The sequence below is a fragment of the Barbatula barbatula genome (assembly GCF_947034865.1).
Source record: "Barbatula barbatula genome assembly, chromosome: 21".
Taxonomy (NCBI): Eukaryota; Metazoa; Chordata; class Actinopteri; order Cypriniformes; family Nemacheilidae; genus Barbatula; species Barbatula barbatula.
The window spans coordinates 7847772-7867540 of record NC_136784.1 but is presented as its reverse complement, the minus strand read 5'-3'; the positions used below and the strand labels follow the sequence as shown (position 1 = coordinate 7867540).

At 38.4% G+C, this 19769-nt stretch overlaps 1 protein-coding gene across 1 annotated transcript in view; it reads right to left on the bottom strand.

The window, feature by feature from the left end:
* The window catches only part of csmd3b (CUB and Sushi multiple domains 3b), a gene marked incomplete at both ends in the record, with an annotated part of 310902 nt that continues 291133 nt past the window's right edge, over positions 1 to 19769 (bottom strand). The window contains 12 exons of the mRNA XM_079485065.1: positions 1 to 160; positions 441 to 576; positions 808 to 895; positions 1608 to 1720; positions 2378 to 2536; positions 3536 to 3601; positions 4587 to 4766; positions 7326 to 7437; positions 9871 to 9944; positions 15561 to 15734; positions 16897 to 17070; positions 19410 to 19589. Of these exons, the coding sequence (XP_079341191.1) occupies positions 1 to 160; positions 441 to 576; positions 808 to 895; positions 1608 to 1720; positions 2378 to 2536; positions 3536 to 3601; positions 4587 to 4766; positions 7326 to 7437; positions 9871 to 9944; positions 15561 to 15734; positions 16897 to 17070; positions 19410 to 19589 (1616 nt within the window). The remainder of the gene's footprint in view (positions 161 to 440; positions 577 to 807; positions 896 to 1607; positions 1721 to 2377; positions 2537 to 3535; positions 3602 to 4586; positions 4767 to 7325; positions 7438 to 9870; positions 9945 to 15560; positions 15735 to 16896; positions 17071 to 19409; positions 19590 to 19769) is intronic.

The following is a 19769-nucleotide window of genomic DNA, read 5'->3' as shown; positions in this document are numbered from 1 at the left end:
TTATACCATTGTGCAGACTGTGTTTAAATTTGGGTCAAATCGGACAGCTTTGCCTTCCACCGACTTTGCGTTGGTGTTGTACATGGGGTTCTCAAAGGCAGCCTGCCCGTTGTTGTTCTCGTGAACTGAACAGCCTGTGTACTGGGTTTTTGGAGTAGTCCTGTTAGACCAAGACAACACAGGAAAACAAAAGACATCCCATCAGAACAAACACTCAAAGAGATGTTAGAGACACATGCAAGAGAATTCATGCAGGGATGAATGTCTCATTACGATCACATTCAATAACCTGGTAAAGCACTAATGCTGTCTCTAAAGATATACTGTACAGTATCTGTTTATTACTTTCAACAAACAATTATGTCAGACATTCATATCGAAACTTTTTCTGGTTTGATTAAAAGGTAACCAAGCTTTGTCAAATCGACATCTAGACTTACCGCTGCTTGTAGAGATAAAATCCAAAGCCTGCAAATATTAGAGCGAAAAAAGGCACAAGGATTGCTATGGCCACAGAGCTACTGTTTGTACCATGTGGTGGATTAGACGAATTATTACTTTCCGACATATTTAAACCTGTAAAAGATGAAGAAACACAACCGGTAACGTTCGCAGGAACAAATAGCACCCATGTGTGTCTTTCCAATCTAATTATCCTATTAAAAATAAATGATTAATGAGAGAATAAAATTATATCAATTTTGATCAGATTTGATTTAAATTAAATTGAAATATTTTAAAGAATTACGGCAATAAAACACCCTGAAATTGTTAGACATACGGAAGAGTAAACATAGGACACCCTACCTAGCCTTTGCAGACCAAACTGGCCGTAGTCTTTACCCTGTATAAAGCCTTGAAAGACATATGAGGACCCATCTGGTTCTGCAGATACCTGAATAAAACAGTCAATGAGAAACAATCACTACTGTTTACCCTGCAAAATAGGTTTAAGGGATAGTTCCCCCAAAAATAAAAATTCGGTCATCATTAACTTACCCCTATTGTCATTTTAAATCTATATGACTTTCTTACACAGAACATGAAAGAAGATATTTAGAAAAAGGTTGGTAACCGAATAGTGCTGACACCCATTCACTTTTATTGTATGGACACAAAACCAATGTAAGTGAATGGGTACGCTGTTCGGTTCCACACAACATTTTTCAAAATATATTTATTTGTGTTCTGTGATAGAAAGTCATACAGGTTTGAAACGACAAAAGGGCGAAAAAGGGATGACAGAATTCATTTTTGGGTGAACTATCCTCTAACAGAGTTATACAGTTTCACTCTTAGTTCTGACATGTTAAAAGCATCTTTATGTAATAATATACAGTGCAGTATCAACAGTTTGCATTCATTTTGCTTCATAACTCCACATTCATTTATCCCAGAAGAAATTATTGCTATGAGATTACTCCATTATGGCTCATTTAAGATCAATTTCAGTTATGTTTTACTGAATTATAAACACTGTCTTGCTTGTTTATTCCATTATTAGAATTCAATTTCTTTGCGATTTTTCATTGAACAGGATGAAACTAAAAGTAAACATTCATTAAGAACACAGATATAGATTTTGTCCAAATCTTCAGAGCACATACAAATCCATCCAGAGTCCAGGACTCCTCTTTGATCTTGCTGAGTGTGGTGAGAGAGGATGCTTTCACATGGTACACTAGCAGCATCAGACGGGCTTCCTGGCTCTTATAGACACCTATGACAGAGAACAGAGAGCAGACAGCTGTCTTCACATGGCATGAAGATGGGTTTTATCATGGCTCTCTTCTCATCTCGGCCAAACAGAATTGCGTACGCACATCCAGACACTCATTGTTGTTTCACTTTACTCTGAATAAAAAACAGAATTAGCAAAGATCCTTTGATTTTCTACTTGCGCCCTAAACTACAAATGAGAATTCAATAAAACATGTGCCACCATCAAACTGCCTCCTTGGGTGAAGAATCTGTTCATGTATTTTGTTCCATCAGTACAATCACATAACGGCTCTGGCGTCTCACAGTCTATTCTCCACACGAATGACTCGTACTGTATTTACCTTTCCTGATGATAATTACTGATGGCACCCCAAATGTGAAGCTGTCCAAGATTCATTTGTTGACGTAAAGCCTGTGTCATCTTTAAAAAGACTCATGATTGGCAGTAAATGAGGGTGGTAGGGATATAACCGGTCATTAGCTCGTCATTAACAATTTGATCAGTCTAGTTATATTTTCCCCTGAAGGATTCAATCTGATTTTGTGATAGCGGAAACACAACCTCTCCTGTTTCCTCTGATCCAAAGATGTGTGTATTTTAATTTGAGCTGTCAGATCAGACAGAAATTATTGTGTCAATGTGCAGCAAACCAACCTGAAAGCAGTAGTTCCATGTTGCTGCTTGTTAATGTGACGTTAACTCTACCCGTGGTTGTGTTAAAGCTTGTGATGCTCAAAGTCATTGGTTGCTTTCTTCCCTTGTAGTTGTAGGAGCCTTTCCAGATGTAGTTAGGGGCAAAAACATCATCAGGAACTGTAAACAACAAACAAATTAATTAATTTCTTCTATTTGCAGGATGATGTTTAATACATTTCCTGAACATTTGTGTCTTTAATACATTTTAAATGATGTCTATAAATGGAATTAAGATCCTTAAGGTCCATGCTTTTTTGAAAATATTTACAGCCTCCCTTAAAGGGACAGTTCACCCGAAAATAAAAATAATTTACTCACCCTCCTGTCATTTCAAGCCTGTATGACTTTCTCTTTGGCAGGACACAAAAGAAGATATTTTGAAGAATGTTGGTAACCAAACAACATAGTGCCCCATTGACTTCCATTGTATGCACGCAAAACCACTAAGACATTTCTCAAAATATCTTCTTTTGTGTTCCACAAAAGAAAACAAGTAATGCACGTTTTGAATGACATGAAGGTGAATACATTTTCACAACATTAAGCAAATAAAATATAATTCATATGGAAAATTTACAATTTAAAAATATAGTCTATTGTAAAAGTCTGTCCGAGTTTTGCACCTCAAACGGACTTTGTCTCTTACAGATTCAAAGATCCATTACCACCCTGGACTTCTGAAACAGTCTTACTCAAAGGTATCCTACAGTATTTGCTGTAGTTGTTCCTGCCTGGAGGAACTTCATCATTAACTCCTTACAGCTTTGTAAATCTCCAGCATTTCTCTTCCTTAAGCCCGCTCTCTAATTATAGAAATGTAAGATGTAAACTATGCCCTGAGAATGTCTAGCTAAATTCTTCAGGATTATCTTGTGCTTCCAGTGGAGTGTCTTGTGGCTGCCAGCCTGCTTTACCATCAAACTAACTGGAACCTGTTTACTTCTCATTAGTCTACTCTTCCTGAGGCTGTGGTTTACATTCAACTCAAATAGCAAGTGTTTGAGGCACCAGTGCTCTGTGGCCAAGAAAACAACGTTGCAGCTGGAATTATTTACTCTAGATAAGATGAATACAGTCATAAGTAGTCTTTCATGTTAAATATAAAAATGCACCTACCATATAGCTTTGGACTCGGCGTCCCTTGGACTGGTTTAATAGGTTTTTCAGATAGTTTAGAGCCCGCTGTAAAAGAAAAAGCAAAACGCTATGAATTAAAAATTCATTTTAGAAACAGATTGAGAGATGAAACTGGCAATTTATGCATTTTTTGGTTTTACAGGAGTACCTCCAGACTCCAGGATGTTTTAGAAACAGCTTGCATAAAATGGGACAGGTCACAATACAATAAATATTATAAATGTTTTAAAATGAATAAAAATAAAGTTTTCACTGACCTTTTTTAACAAAAGGTAAACATATTAATGATAATAATAATAACTAATATGAATAACTAAATATAAATTGTTATTATAAGAAAATATTAAAAAGTTTTTTTATTGAGACCGAGAACATGGTCAACATATAAAGCAGGACACCATTACAAATAAAAGGCGCCTCCTGGTTAGTTAAGAGGTGCAGAAAAACGGGAAGAAAAACTGCCTCCATCACGGTATGTGGAAGCTCTCAGTCAATCGCTTGGGAATTCTTTTTATAAACAATCACATCTGTTTATGTGCAGTAATTACTGTGAAGCCTGAAGTGTGCAGCTGTGTGAGTGTACGCGGGTGTATGCTGGCTGCCGCGGTCGCGCTCAGAGCTGCAGGATGAAGACTGGGAAGATAAAATCACAGCACTGCAGCATGCTGGCCACACGCTAGTGCTTCGACAACCCACCTGAGCAAATGTTCACTTCGGCAGGACCAGTAAAAACAAAGTTATAGGAAGGAAAACGATCTTGCTTTGTCTAGAATAAATTGAATTTTTCGTAAATACATTATCACCTTCATCAAAAACCGTGTCAGCCACCGTAGTGCTTCAGAAAGGGAGGCGTCAGTGATGGAGTGAGCCGTTGGCTGCAATTCTACCTCACCGCTAGATGCTGCTAAATTCCATACACTGAACCTTTAATATTGAAATTTGTGAAACTTGGCTCAGAAAGCTTCGAATGGGAATATCCAGTGTGTAAGCTCAACATGCAAACATTGAATGTGGTGGCAGACTTTGATACCTCGACACACAGGCATCTTCCCAGTCCAGGTTCCATCGGACCGACAGACCCTATGCTCAGAGCCGCCAGACAAAAAGAAACCAGCTTGGCAGGTGTAGATGAGAGTGTAACCATAGGAGGGCAGATCCATTCCTACAACATCGACATGAGGGGGGCTATCTGGCTGCTTACAGTTGTGGGCTACATGGGGGGGACAGAAAAACAGAATAATGTGAAAGGCGAAACAGCAAAAAAATACAGTCATGTAGAATCTATATCTAATAAAAAAGTAATATGTCTACGTTAAGGAAATATTTTTTAACCAGACCTTGAGAAATATACACTTGCTTATTTTGATACACCAATGTTTGTCATTTTAAACATAATAAAAATGCATAAAATTAAACAATATTTAAAAAATACACTTATTTTTAATCACCTGGATCTGGAATTTAATAAATTGTCATATTTTAATGTAAAATGTGAGTCCATGGCATCGAAGGGCTAAAATGGTAAAATCCACTCAAAACAAAGGAGCAATATTCTTCACTTTACTATTTTATAGTGATAAAACTAAAATGAATTCACTCTTTGAAAAGGTTTTTCAATATTTAAGTGTATGCAGTACAATGTGGGGATATGTGCATATTGCATAATTGGAATGATCTAATCCAATCTCAGCTATTTCAGCAAACTGTCTCCGTCCCCATATAATCAGGCTTTAAACTCCAGTGGGCAAAACCAAAACGAAGTTTGAACTTATAAGACGACGTGCTCTGTCTCTTTGGCGAGAATCTCTGCACTTTCTCTTCGTAGCTGACATCGGTGTGTTCCTGTGCTCACAGAAGCCGGCTGAGAGCTGAGGGAACCGAGGGGACATTGATGCATGCCGGCAGACGGCACTTAAAGCGAGCGCACCTATACCTGTCACGCCAGCAGATCAAACGCGAGTCGATGCTCACTCAGTCATTCCAACAGCTCCACCATCACTAAGACTTTGATCAAATGTAGTTGAAATTGAAGCTTTGGCTCAGTGCCCTGGACCAATTCTTTTATCCAAGACTTTGATAAGGCTTTCTATCCATGAGCACTATATCAATAGTATCGCCACAGAAGAAAGACAAGTAATCAGGCCTTTTAGAGAAATTGCTTTGGTTACAATTCTGCGTAATTCTACAAACACTTGTAGTAAATGTGTTATTTCTTAGTTATTACATAGTAGTTATACAAAGACAGTTGGCTAAACTCTTCTACCCGTTACTTACTGCTAAATTTTACATCATTTCAATAAGTGTGTATGCTACAGCCCATTTGATGTATACATTTACAGGACGGGGTAGGCCATGAGTCTGTAAGATATTTGTTCGGAAACAAATCTAGTGGAACACTGATGGAGAGGACAGCGATTATCCAATTCCAGGTAAAATACAAGAGGGAAATGAGAAAGATGATTTAGTGCTCAGCCCAACTCTGCGAGTAGACAACTGCACTGTGTCAACAAAATTACAGTACGTAATTACGAAAGTATCTCGATTATTCTTGGGGACAAAATGGAATGATTAGGTGGCAAACACATAAAAGCTGTTTTATCACAGCCTTACAATTAATCGGAGAAGCGCTGTTGCTTTTTAGCCATCTCATTGTTTAATTTCCTGATTTTCGCAAAACAATGACAGAACTTTGGGGTAGTGGCATGATGCGAAATGTAATTAGCTTTTGAAATGCTTGAACCGAATGGCAATCTGTCATTTGAAATTGGAAACCAGCTGTTTTCTCTGTCTCCAGGCTGCTTTGATGATGTTGATTTTGGAGCTTCTGTAGACAAGCAGTCGTGGATTTAAACCAGGCCTCTTCTGTATCTAAAGTCACGTTCACCCATTTATGATTTAAAGGTGATGTCAGTAAATGACTTCGACCCAAATGTCAAAGCATACTGTCAGTCAGGGGTATTTTTAAGTGACTTGCAGAGAACAGCTTTGAGAAGCGAAGATACCAAAACACCTTCAGCGTGTCGCATATAAAAGATCAGATCAGATACACAATGAGGTAAAAAGAGCAGCTCTGTCTGTCTACTCAAATCGAAAACAGAACAAACTGAGCATTTTTTTAGCAAATTAATTTAGAGACCATGGTAAGTGTTAGTCTGTTTAACCCTTCTCCAACAACAGTTTGATTTGTCAATATACAAAGAGAAGCAGTACGCCAAGATACACGTAACAACTTCACATCACCCGCATGATTCAAAAGTAATTCAGAGGAACTCAAATTCCCATTGTGAAAAAAACCCCATTAATAAGTCCTCTTTCAAATAATATCAATCTCAAGAGAGACACATTACCTTTGGCTGAATACCCATCTCATCATTTAGTTCCTTATCAGGTGGTGATATATTACAGAGTATTTTTCTCTTAATACTTTGACAGTTCAGCAAAAGTAAATGAATAGTATTTATGACACAGATTTACATTTATGCATTTAGAAGACGCTTTTATGCAAAGTGACATTCCATTCAAGGTACACATTTTTATCATCATGTGTGTTTTCTGGGAGTTAAACCCACACCAATAAACTTCTATAGAAAGAAATAGATAAGATGGATGTAAAGGCCACATTTGTGTTAATGTATTCATATAATTACATCATTATGCCAAACCAATATGCGTTTGGAGACACTCTGCATTTCTGTCATTCAAATCGGTGTATTCAAATAAATGGGAAAAAGGGGTTGCACCTGTCCAGTTTGGTAGAGAAGATACTTACGGATACACTCGGGCTGGGTCCCGCTCCAGGTGAGGTCAACCTGGCAGAGACGGGTAGTGGAGCCCTGCAACAAGTGACCCGGCTGACATTGGAAAGCCACCATGCTTCCAACCTATCCAAAAAAATATAATACTTATATTTTTATAGTGCAGTGTGTAATTTTTGTAGTATTTACTGACATAAATGCAATGTAATATACATTACTATGTGTTCAGGTGTGTATAGAGTTACTTAAAGAAGCTGAAATTATGCTTTTATTTCCGTAGAATGAGCTTCTGCATTTCAATCTACATACACCGGGGGCACCCTTGCATGGAATTCGCCATGTTGTTTCTACAGTAGCACTAAACAGACAAACTGCTTACAGAGCGTGTTTCGTAAATACGTTATCAAGCAAAAATGCAACAACATCTTAGTCCTGAGTCAGCCACCGTAGTACTTCGAAATGGAGCGGTGGTTGCAATTTGCAACCTCACCACTGGATGCCGCTAAATTCCATACACTGGACTTATAAAATAAGTTTAGCTAGATCCCGGACCTACACTCATTCTTAAAAGCTGAAGTGGAATTGTGATAATGTTAGTACTACATTCTACTTACCTACTTCACCTACAGTTAATGTAATCGGCCGTATGTGCACTTACTGTAGAACACCACTGTGACCTTTTCAGACCACTAGTGATGTAAAGTGGTACTTCCGACTGTAATATATGGTTGCACTACACATTCAGTAGATTGTTGGGCTACTACAATATGTTGGTCACATGACAAATGACCACAACTGTGGTAGAGCATTACTTTAGGGAAGTAAAATATTAAAACATCACAGAAGGGCACGTGGGCTTAGTATATTAATTGATTAACATGTCCCTGCTCGCAATGAACACGGCCACTGCAGCTTATCTGGGGCACTTTATATCTCCCCTTCCCGACTCGAACATCATTAAGCCCTGGAAAGCAAAAGAGCTTGACTAGCTCCTTTTTCTTGAGGCCGGATGAATGATTTACGTATATGGCGGAGTGGATATTTAGCTGTTCTGTAAAACCTCTGCTGGTTTTGACCTCGGAAACCGGATTAAATGAATCTGCTGGGACGTTATTTTTTTTCCATCAAGTTGTTCTTGTGGTGTTCTTGCAGTCAGGCACATTTTTAGGGTGGTTCTACAGGAAAGTCTAATGAGCAATCATCGATGATCGGCTTAACCTCACAAGTCATGTTGCCAGCACCACCCGGTCCTGTAGATTCATCCTCTACAACATTAGGAAAATTAGACCTTTCCTATCAGAGCACTCTACGCAAGTCCTAGTCTAGGCTCTTGTCCTGTCCATACTGGATTATTGCAATGGCTGGACTTCCTGCTTGCACAATCAAACCTCTCCAGATGATCCAGAATGCGGTGGCAAGAATGGTCTTCAATGAACCGAAGAGAGAGCATGTAACTCCGCTCTTCATCAGGTTACACTGGCTCCCTGTTGCCGCCCGCATAAAGTTCAAAGCTATGCTTCTGGCCTACAAGACCAACACCGGGTCTGCACCATCGTATCTCCACTCGCTAATGCAGATCTATGTTCCTGCCAGATCACTGCGGTCTGCAAAGGAACAACGACTAGTGGTACCATCCCAAAAAGGAAAAAAGTCACTCTCCCGTACCTTCTCTGGATCTGTTCCACATTGGTGGAATGATCTACCAGCTGCTACAAGATCAGCAGACTCGGTTGCCATCTTTAAAAAACGCCTAAAAACGCGTCAACACGTCGCTGATTGATTTTTCCTAATACTCTTCCCTTTCCTTCTTTATAATCAAAACAAAGCAAAAAAAAACTTACTAACCTCACTATTCTTAGCTTTTTATACTGTGCTAGGCTTTAATGGACTAGTTTGATGCACTTATGTATTTTGTGGCCTTTGTTGTTATAATTGCTTCCAATGTTTCCTCATCTGTAAGTCGCTTTGGATAAAAGCGTCTGCTAAATGACTAAATGTAAATGCAATCATAATTTGTAGTGGACGTGAGAAAAAAAGAGGATTAACAAGTCGATGGAGTGGCACTATCCATGTGTTTGAGAAAAGCCATTAAGAGAAAATCATTGGAGGTCATCATCATTTCAGGATGAATATCTTCTGTGTTTTATTGGGGCCATGTTAATACTAGTCTACTCCTGAGTGTTACTGTATATAGGCCTATGCATTTAATATAAACAATTTTAGTCTTCCGGGTCACCGAACTAAAAATATTGATGACTCATTCAGCACTATACAGACTTTTCTACACTTTGAAGCTCTGGAAAAGAAACATATATCCTAAAGCCAATTTATGTTAAAAAAGACAGCGCTTGTCAAGTGACTGAAGACCGAAGATCTTTTTTAATAATTTGTAAGCAAACAAAGTCAAGCTTTTTTCTTAAAATCACAGACAGATTTACAAACTGACAGCATGATTCATAGCTGAGCCATAATTCCGAGTCAATAACTTTGTACTCTTATAACAATACCCTATCAATTGCAATTGTGTTTCACATATAACATGGCAGTATATCCATTTACCTTAAAGCCGAAGGTCCTGTTTAAAGAGCCATAACGCGGCGTCCCAGGATTCTCACACGTGGTGCGAGTTGGCTCTGTAAAAAAGAGGACGGACAGAAAAGAAATGAACATGCAGTCACATTCCTGTTGTAAACATCTACTCACATGCCAACTTTTAACCATAACAGCTTAACATAACGAGAAAGAATAACATTTCTATCTCATAAACACAACACTGCCCTTCACATGTGCCAAGACACATCAGTCTTAACTGTGCTGTGGCTCATAGTGATGCTGCATGTTTGTTTATGTAAGTGCTGCAGCTGCAGTGTCGTAACAGTTTTTATTAAATGACGGCCTGATGGAGACCCAGTAGGGGGCAGTGTTGCTACAGTGGTGAATCCGCTACGACGCAGCTGTGCTGCTCTGTAATTGGGATGTGGAGCACATTTTTGAGCTGACGCAGAGACCCTTGGATTCAATGCAGGCGTGCAAATGACAGGACAACCTGCGAGGCTTACACAACCAACCCCTTTGCCACACCGCTTTCGAGAGAGGCCCTTGTTAATATGGAATCAGCACGTGAAAAATATATGACTGCATTGCCAGGTTGGGAAAATAGCAGACTGGTCTTGTGTGGCTTTGGTTTGGGGCTATGAGGCCAACTGAGAAACTAGCACATTCAAAGAAGCATGCATTCAAATCACCCTTTACTTTAAACAGAGTCTGAATATGCATACTGCTACACAGTATGTAAGAGTAGTACATGAAATGAGTAGGATGTTTCATGACAGAGCAGGAGAATAATACCCGGATGACATATGGATTCTGCTGAGATTTGAAGTGTGCAATTATTGCATACCACAAGGAACCGTCAGATATAAAAAGTGGTTTTCTATGAGCCAGGTAACAGCAAGGTAAATTACTTTCATGGTTCAAAGGTTACAGAACATATGGGTCAAAGGACAATGCCAACAAGACATATTGAGTATGTCCAGGAAAGTATTTATGACATGCGCAGAATATGGCTAATCTCCAGTATAGTTCTTTTACAGATTCAATACATACAATGATAGTCTTGGATGCATATTTCAGCTCAGAATGTCTATTCTATTCTATCCGATTCTATTCTATCCGATTCTATTCTATTCTATCCGATTCTATTCTATTCTATCCGATTCTATTCTATTCTATTCTAATTCTATTCTATTCTATTCTATATAACTTTAAAGACATTCTTCTAGAATTGGAACCTCATACCAATGACAAACATACATTGCACTTATCATACATTGACATCTGTCCAGCACAACTAAGACTAACAAGGAAATATTCATTTTATTTATATACATGACTTTACAGTATGTATGTATGTATGTATTTGTATGTACATAAATTAAAACATTTTACAGCAATTCATTTCTACCCATAACCCCAAACCCCACTATGACATTTCTTAACTGCACTAACTCTTTGAGCTGCTTCATGATTACACTTTCGGGCCATGGCTGACATCTTATGTTGGCACAATATACTAAATGTTTAAAGACGCCAATAAGAGAATGAAGCGAGCTCATCCAAATCTCCTGCTGGCTATTTATGGCTCCTCAATAATGGTCTTGCCAAACTGGGACCAATTATTCAATTACTTGCTCAATTAAAAACAATTATCGATGAATTTATTGATGTTAGAAGAAGAGTTCCCTCGTGGACATATAAACTGAGGGGTCTAATCGGATAAACGCTGTACTAAGGGGGACAGTGAGAGGAGTCTTTGTTAATGAGATATGGAGAAATGGATGTAGCTATGCGCCAGGAATACAGCCCGGCCACTTCATACAGAGAGAGAGATATTAGCTTTCTTGATTTAAAAACAATTCTTTGTGGATATTGAATATAACTGAATTTAACTTCTTCTCTGTGGTGCTTCCCATAATTCAACGGCATAGAGAAGCAACTAATATAATTCGCTGAGTAAACCAAGAGTGAATGAGGCCAGAGAACCTCCCTGAAGAAAGGGAATGTAAGAAAATGCCAGAGGATCTAATATAATTGATCTAATAAACAAATATTTTTCAAACTTTTTCCTTTGAAATGATTCCTTGGTGGAAAAAGTTAAATGGTCACAAAATAGCTAATACAATCTGAAAAACAGAACAGATTACTGTCAACTGGCTAACATTTAAAGGGGAAATAAATGATGTGATCATTATTTACCCTCTTGTCAAAACCTGAATGTATAACTTTTGTGTTATATCGTCATAGAACGGCATGTTCGGTGCAATCTTAAAATAAGAGAAAGTGCTGATGCTTAGACTTTCATCAAAAATGCTCCAAGCTCCAGGCAAAACCATGCACCTGCACCGCTCGCTCCACATCTTTCAAATAAACAACAGCAGAACAATGGAGAAAAATCAAACGTGCTTGCCTCAGGAAACAGTGCAGAGATAAATATTCAGCAAGTACTATAGTAAATTAAATACAACAAATCCAAACAAATAAATCAGATGTGTTTGGACGAAAAATAAACTATATGCAATATAGCAGAACAATATAGTGGAATTATAGATAGTCAGAAACCATATGTTGAAAAGTAAGTGATGCAAAAATTGTGTGCACACTAGGGGTACCACAAACATAATCGACATTGATGCTCTAACATGACATTTAAAGCTTTATGTCGAGTAGTCGCGGGTCATTCGATTTTTGTGAGTTACTTCACATGTGAAAGATGCATGTGCAGTATCTGTAGCTCTGTCACGTCTCTACAGGTGTGCTTGTGTGTCAGTTTCTGAATTAGACTGCCATTTGTGGTCAGCTAGTTTGGACCAAATGCTGATTATTGATTACTCTTAAACTTACAGCCGCAGAAAAAATAAGAGACCATTTCAAAATTATTTTCATTTTTCAGAATTTAATATTTATAGGTATGTGTTTAGGTAAAATGACAATATTCACGTGTCTTGTCATGCTATCAGTCTTTCACGTTGCTGTTGGATGACTTCATGTCACTCTTGAGGTGTTATTTTGTTGAAATTCACACTGGACTGGCATGACCACAATGCTACAACTGATGAAATCAACATTTAGAATGGTCTCTTAGTTTTTTTCCGTGGCTGTATATTTCCCATGAATGACTTCTTGGATATTACTTTAAAGATTTTTACATTAGTATTATTTGGATTTTAGTAACAGAGCTGTGCACTGTCACGGATTGGACAAGGAGAGAACCGTGCAGGCATGAAACACTGATTTATTTCAAAGCACACAAAGCGAAAACCCACGAGCTGTAAAACAACAAGGACAGAGGGAATAATATCATAGACAAAACAGGAAAACATACTGACTAGACTAGACTAGACTAGACTAATACAACAGTTGGACAAAATGTAAACAGACTAGACTAGACTAGACTCACACAAGACAGAAGACACAAGGGCATAATAAAGGGAACCAAATCAAGATGGGAACAGGTGCGGGGCATGAAATGATCAACAACTAATAATGAGGAAACGAGAGGGCAGGGACAAAGACAAGACCAGAGAGAGTGCATGTCAAAAACCAACAATGCCATGTCTCTCTCAACACTAAACACGTGGGTCTGTCATGATCCTGCCACTAGACTCTAGAATCATGACCAAGCCGCAGAATCATGACAGTGCACTGTAGCATGTTGTATAAGCACAGCACATACAGTGTAAAACAAAAGTAAATATGTCTGGGTAACAAAACGTAAATAATCATTAAAATATCTTCACTTCACTATCCTATCTAAATATTAGATACAGCTGAGTTACAAGTGAGAAAAATTTTAGTATAAGCAAGCACAGTCCAAATTCCCATTATAAAGGGATGGAGGTACATTTGATGTGTTTAAAAAAAATTATTTTCATTAAATTTATATTAGATGAAGGGTTTTCTAACATTAAATAGTGGTTCGGACAAAAAACATATGATTTGTCTCCCTAATGCTTTCAGAAAATGCGTATTTACGGAGAGTAGTTATGCAGCTCGCATCGACACTACTCTTCACTTGTGTCTGTTCCTGCCTTGTCCAGCATTATATGGCTTGAATTATAAGCAAGATAGCTGTTATTTACCAAGAGCCGTCTCTGTTGTATTTCAGACAAGAACACGCTGCTACTATAATAGTATACGTCTCCGTAATGAATGTACAAGCCAAGGAAAATGCTTTTAAAATGATTTGAAGTAACATCTGCATGAATTTTAATGGCCTTTATTCAATTCCTAGAACTTAAAGGTTGAAGAAACGTGTAATGTTTGCAGCTCTAACAGCACCAAATGGAACTACAATAACACCGTTATGTCATCACAACATGGCGGCCTGAATGGAGGGGGGTCCGCCTCAAGTCCTCATAAGGCTAGATTTATTTTTTAAGTGTAAAAGTTAAGGTTAAATAAATTTGATTATGTAAGTTTGATCAGGTAACGTCTCACTGTTTCAATCCTCCATATGTCTGAGAAGCTCATCAGGCCAGGCATATAGAGTGTTCTCATCTTCTCAAGACCTGACATTGCCAGCAACCAATACAAGTTAAAGTTTTCTATCTGATGCAATTTAGTTTCACCTGGCTTCAGTTCTGCACTTCTTACTGAAACTTGCCTCTCTATTCAGCCACACTGAGGGCACAAGGAGCAGCTTTGCTGTTCCCCACGTAATTCTATCAACAGCATGGAGGCTGTTTGGAGCAGCACCTGCCTGGTTTGATAGGGCAGTGGGAGGGCATTGATTTCTTTGGAGTTGTTGCTAAATACTTTTGAGCTTATTTGTGCACTGAGCAACAAACAAAAAAGAAGTTCTGGTTGTGGGTGGTAATCAAAAGACGGCTACAGTTACTGACTAGTGCTATTCGTGGCACAACTTGAGATTCCAAGTGCAAGATCTGACCACTTAGCTTAATTTTCTTGACTTTAGAGGCTCTCCTAAATTGCACCGTGAAAAGCTTGAGAGACACTCTGACAAAATGACTTAATTTACCCCAATTGCTTCGGTTTTGCTTGTAGATTGTACATTTGGCACATAATGTATAAAGGGAGGTCAAATGACACTTCAAATGAATCAACTCCCTCTGATAATGTAAAAACAGAATCATAAAGGCATTAGATATTGGTAGACACTGAGAAGACCTTAGGAGTTTCACAATGTCGCTAAATTATAAAAGAAGGAAAGAGCAACCTCTGAACACAGTTGTTTTCACACTGCAACGTGACTTTGCTGACATAATGACTTGACAAACCATATATGCTGTTCCCTAACCCTCACATAAACCTATCTACACTATACATTTTCAAATTAGCATCATGTAGTCCCTTTCACAATTAATTTACATTGTACACTTGCTTTTACCATCCGTATGGTAGCACAATGTAAAGAAACCTGTCCAAATACATGCACATACACATGCATTCAGACCAGTGTTTCGTATATCGCTATTCTTAGCTGTATTTTAGGCTTTGATTTAATTTAGAGAAAAATACGGAAGTTAATTAAATATGTAGGAAAAATAGCATCGGATATTGTTTTGCATTGTGAGGCCTAATATCTTGAAGTGGGGTGGGTCGCAAAAGAAACAGCGACACGTACCTGTACATTTACACTTAGCAGACGCTTTTTTCCAAATCGCCTTCGAAGAGAGAGAGAGAGTTCAGGGAGCAATACAGTGATATAGCACTTATCTGCAATTATTTACCTATACAGCGAGGGTGGGATCCACTCCAGGTGCCATCAGCCTGGCAAATGCGTGTAGTGCTGCCCACAGGGATGTAGGGGGCCATGCAGCTAAATAAAACCTCTGACTGGTAGATGAAACTGCGGCCTTCCCTGGAGCCGAAGGCAGGGATTCCAGGATCCCCGCAGAACTTGGCTACAAAACACAGAGAGGATAAAAATCGTATAAAGATGAATTATTATCGTACACTCATTTCTATCAGTTTCATGTGAGATGCCGAAAAATGTTTCACTTTATCCCTTTTATTTTTTTATTATTGCTTTTTTAATTTCTTCTGTACAGACTAAAACAACCATGCGAACGAAAACATAGAGGTGCCACTTTATCTTTTATATGCACTATTTCATGTGCCACTAAGAGAGAAAAAGACAAAAAGAATAATGAGGAATACTAAAAGGCTTTGTTTGGAACGGAAAACCAGTCCCACCATTTACAGAATATTGCTTGCTATAATTCTTTAAAAATAGCAAGTGAAAATGTAGGCATTATTTCACGGAATGTCTGTAACAGTAGTATGGCTACAGTACATCTGGTTAATTCATCATCTCTAGCCTGAACATGGAAAGTCAAGTCAAGTGCTTTGCGGTATACAAAGCTGGCAAATGGAGTAAGTCAAAGTATTCTATACAGGTATGGTAGCAGTGCTATTCCAAACATAACCAAACAACACTGGGGGAAAGTCCAAAGCCGCAAGGGTTCATGGGTTAACAACTGTCAGGAGAGCAATAGACCTAATCAATAGAGAAACATAATCAATAACATGCTTGACGTTACTACCAGAATAATCCATCGTACACAAAATATTCTGGTCAGACTCTGTCTGGGATCTACTGAAGCACAATAAACATGGTTTTCCTGATGAATTATAGATGTGCTGTCATGACATAAAATAATAGTGAAAAAGAAAATGAAACAAAAAAGTACCCTGATCAAGTCAGAAGCACACTTTCTTCATACAGCAAAAAAAAAGAAAAAAAGAAAAGAAGAAAAAAAAATATGGATTGCCTTGTTTCTACATAAAGGTCTGAATCGTTTTACTGTATATGTTCCAGAATACAAACACAGCCATTTATTCCAACAGAATCAATGGAGGTTCTTAATGTTTTACATATGTGTTCAATAATGATGTAATCAGTCATTTAACGCCTGATCATCACGTTCCTTCCATCTGCCAAAACTAATGCAGAGTAGGCATTTCTGCTTTCAGGAAAGCTGCTTGAAGCCTGCATGGAGTTGCAAGCCCCTGCAGGGTTAAAACAGACTTTGATTAATATTAATAGACAAATACAGTACTCACGCAAGCACTGCGGCACCTCACCACTCCATGTGCCGTTGCCCACACAGGTGAGAATGGCGGGGAAGGAGAGCTCGTAGCCCGGGGAGCAGCTGTAACTCACGCTGGTGCCCCACTCAAAGTCACGACCCTCCAGCAGGCCGTTTGAGATGGGCAGAGGAGCTGGACATGTGACGGCTAAGGAGAGAAATGAAAATGAAGTACAGCGTAAACTGAAAAATGATTTGTGCACTGTGCAGTACATTAATAATGTAACGTACATCACATTAACAAAGCTTATATTTCTATGTAGCTCTGAGATGAACATACAGATTTAGACTTTTGTAAAGAGATTTTAAAGCCCACTGGAAAGGCTTTATCGGAAGTCAATGCAGCAGGTGCAGCAGGTTTTTAAATATACATTTTCAGGGGGTTCACAAATGTGTAGGAATACTGAATAAAACATTTGGCAGAGGGAAGTTCAGAGATAAACATATCCAAATTTCCGCCTCCTAGCTTTCTGTGAAAGCATATGTACTTTTATACTTAATTATTCTGGTGAAATGTTGCACCACTTAAACTAACCCCAAAGCAAAATATGCATAAATTCATGCTTTTTTACACCCAGCACACTTCTAACATGTTTAGCAGAAGAAAATAATACATCATCAATAGCAATGCTTGAGTCGCTGAGGGTCAAATATAAATTATGAATAAAATATTTTTACTGGAAAAACAAGACACAGATTTTGATCAAGTGTAGGATTTCACCCATTCTACATGTATTGGAGATTTCTGTCAAATCGCTAACCTGCTGATGACCGTGTTACATTAAACAGAGAAGAAAATTCAGCACTACCGAATCAGCCGAATGCTATATCTGTCTTAGACGCCCCATCTTTCCCAATAACTGCCACACCAACTCTGTACAGTCTGGTGATCAGGTACCACATGAGGCTTTAAAATCAATCACACTTTAGCAGACAGGAAGCCAATTCCTTGTTCAAATGGGCGCACATGATGACTCATGTCCCGATACTCGGGACACCCCAATTTTAGACTCGCACACTTTCTATACCATGGTAAAGTTCCAGTCTGTACGTTTTCATTATGATGAGATCAATGAAAACAGTCACTGCCTGCTAAAAACTTTATCCACAATATGAGCTGTCTATCAAATTCACTCTTATATGATGCGATACACTTCTAATAAACCCTGATTCTGTATATTAATCATTACTTAATTACCCATGGCCTCTATTAAACAGAGTTCATGAGAACTGGACCTGATTGAGGCCCCTAGGCTAATGAATAATTACAACTGCTGCTAAAATTTAATTCCCTTTTTAATATATATATATGCCCATAATTAAGGTTAGGGATTAGAATTAGAATAATTAACTTTCAATAAACGTTGTGCTACAGACAAGAATCCCTCAAATTGTGTTATTTTGATGAATTATAGTGCTTTTACTTTTTAAACCGATTGCATTTACAAAACTGGCAAAAAAAGAGAATCTAACAGACTTCAGAGAAGAGCCTATCAAGGGATCTGAATATCCAGAGGTGGTTGCATTTTCACTGAACTCCAGTATACGCATATTAATAGCGTCTGTGGCGTTCAGACTGAAGATATGAAGTTCAAGCCTCTTTAGATATGTATGCACATCATGTCCTCTAAGAAACAGGAGGAGGTTGGAGCCGAATAAATGAGACATCTGTGTCTATCTAAATGAGCTTTGCAAAACAGCCTGCTAGGCCAGAGCATTGGTGAGTATCAGAAATGCAACCAAAAACCTGAAATTCAATTTCACATCACTTGATATATTCAACACCGTTTCATCGGGTTGGAGAATGATGACGGGAATGATTTGTGCTGCTGTAAAATTAATTACGAGAAACGCAAGGGCTCGCAGGTCAAAGCTGAATAAAATATTCATAGGGACGACGTGGGCCTAAGGGGGGAAGTCTCCGTGGACAAATGTGTCGTGGGAATGTTGTTTGTCTAGCTTGATGATTGGTTGAGAAAACACGTTGTAGCCCAATCACGTAATAAAATATGACTTACAAGGGTAGCAAAACATTAGTTTTTTAGCGCCAAACAAGACATCCATCACAACGGCAAAGACGCAAAGCTGGAAAACCTCAGCTCACTCCGGGAGTAGCATCTGTGCATAGAATGCTTGGGGCGATTGGGGCCAGATGTGAAGATATATCAGTGCGAGTTCTAAACAATACAGCTATTTGGCTTTACTTGGAATAGAACATTTTTTGCATGTTTTTTATGCATTTGGCAGACAATTATACCAAAAGCAAATTTCATTTAATAGCATTGTGAATGCAAAGGTGCAATGCAAAGGTCGTGAGAAAACACATTTTGATAAAAATGTACACCTTGAATGCACCGCTGCTTGAGACAAAAGCATCTACTAAATGCATTCATATAAACGTAACGTGGGATTAACAAAATGTTGAATGCTCTCTCTTTTGTAAATCGCTTTGAATAAAATGTGCTAAGTGAATAAATGTAATTTTACCTTTACAGAAAGGCACAGGAGCATTCCAGGTACCGTTACCGGTACAAGTTATGATGGGCAAACTGTCAGTTTCCATGGTGTAGCCAGGCTGACACATGTAGGTGATGTTTTGTCCAATAGTAACGTCTTCATTATATCTCAGGCCATTGGCTGGCACTCCGGGGTCGCCGCAGTTGATCACTGAAAAAGATCACAGTAGACACACTGTACTTAGAGAGATGACAGAAAATGTTTTAACAGGAACAACACTAAGCTTTCCTTCATACCTGATTTACGTCAAATGAGTCAAAATGTGTAAGCTCCCGACAACAAGAACGTTGATCTTTATTCCATATCTAATATAAAATATGACAATATCAC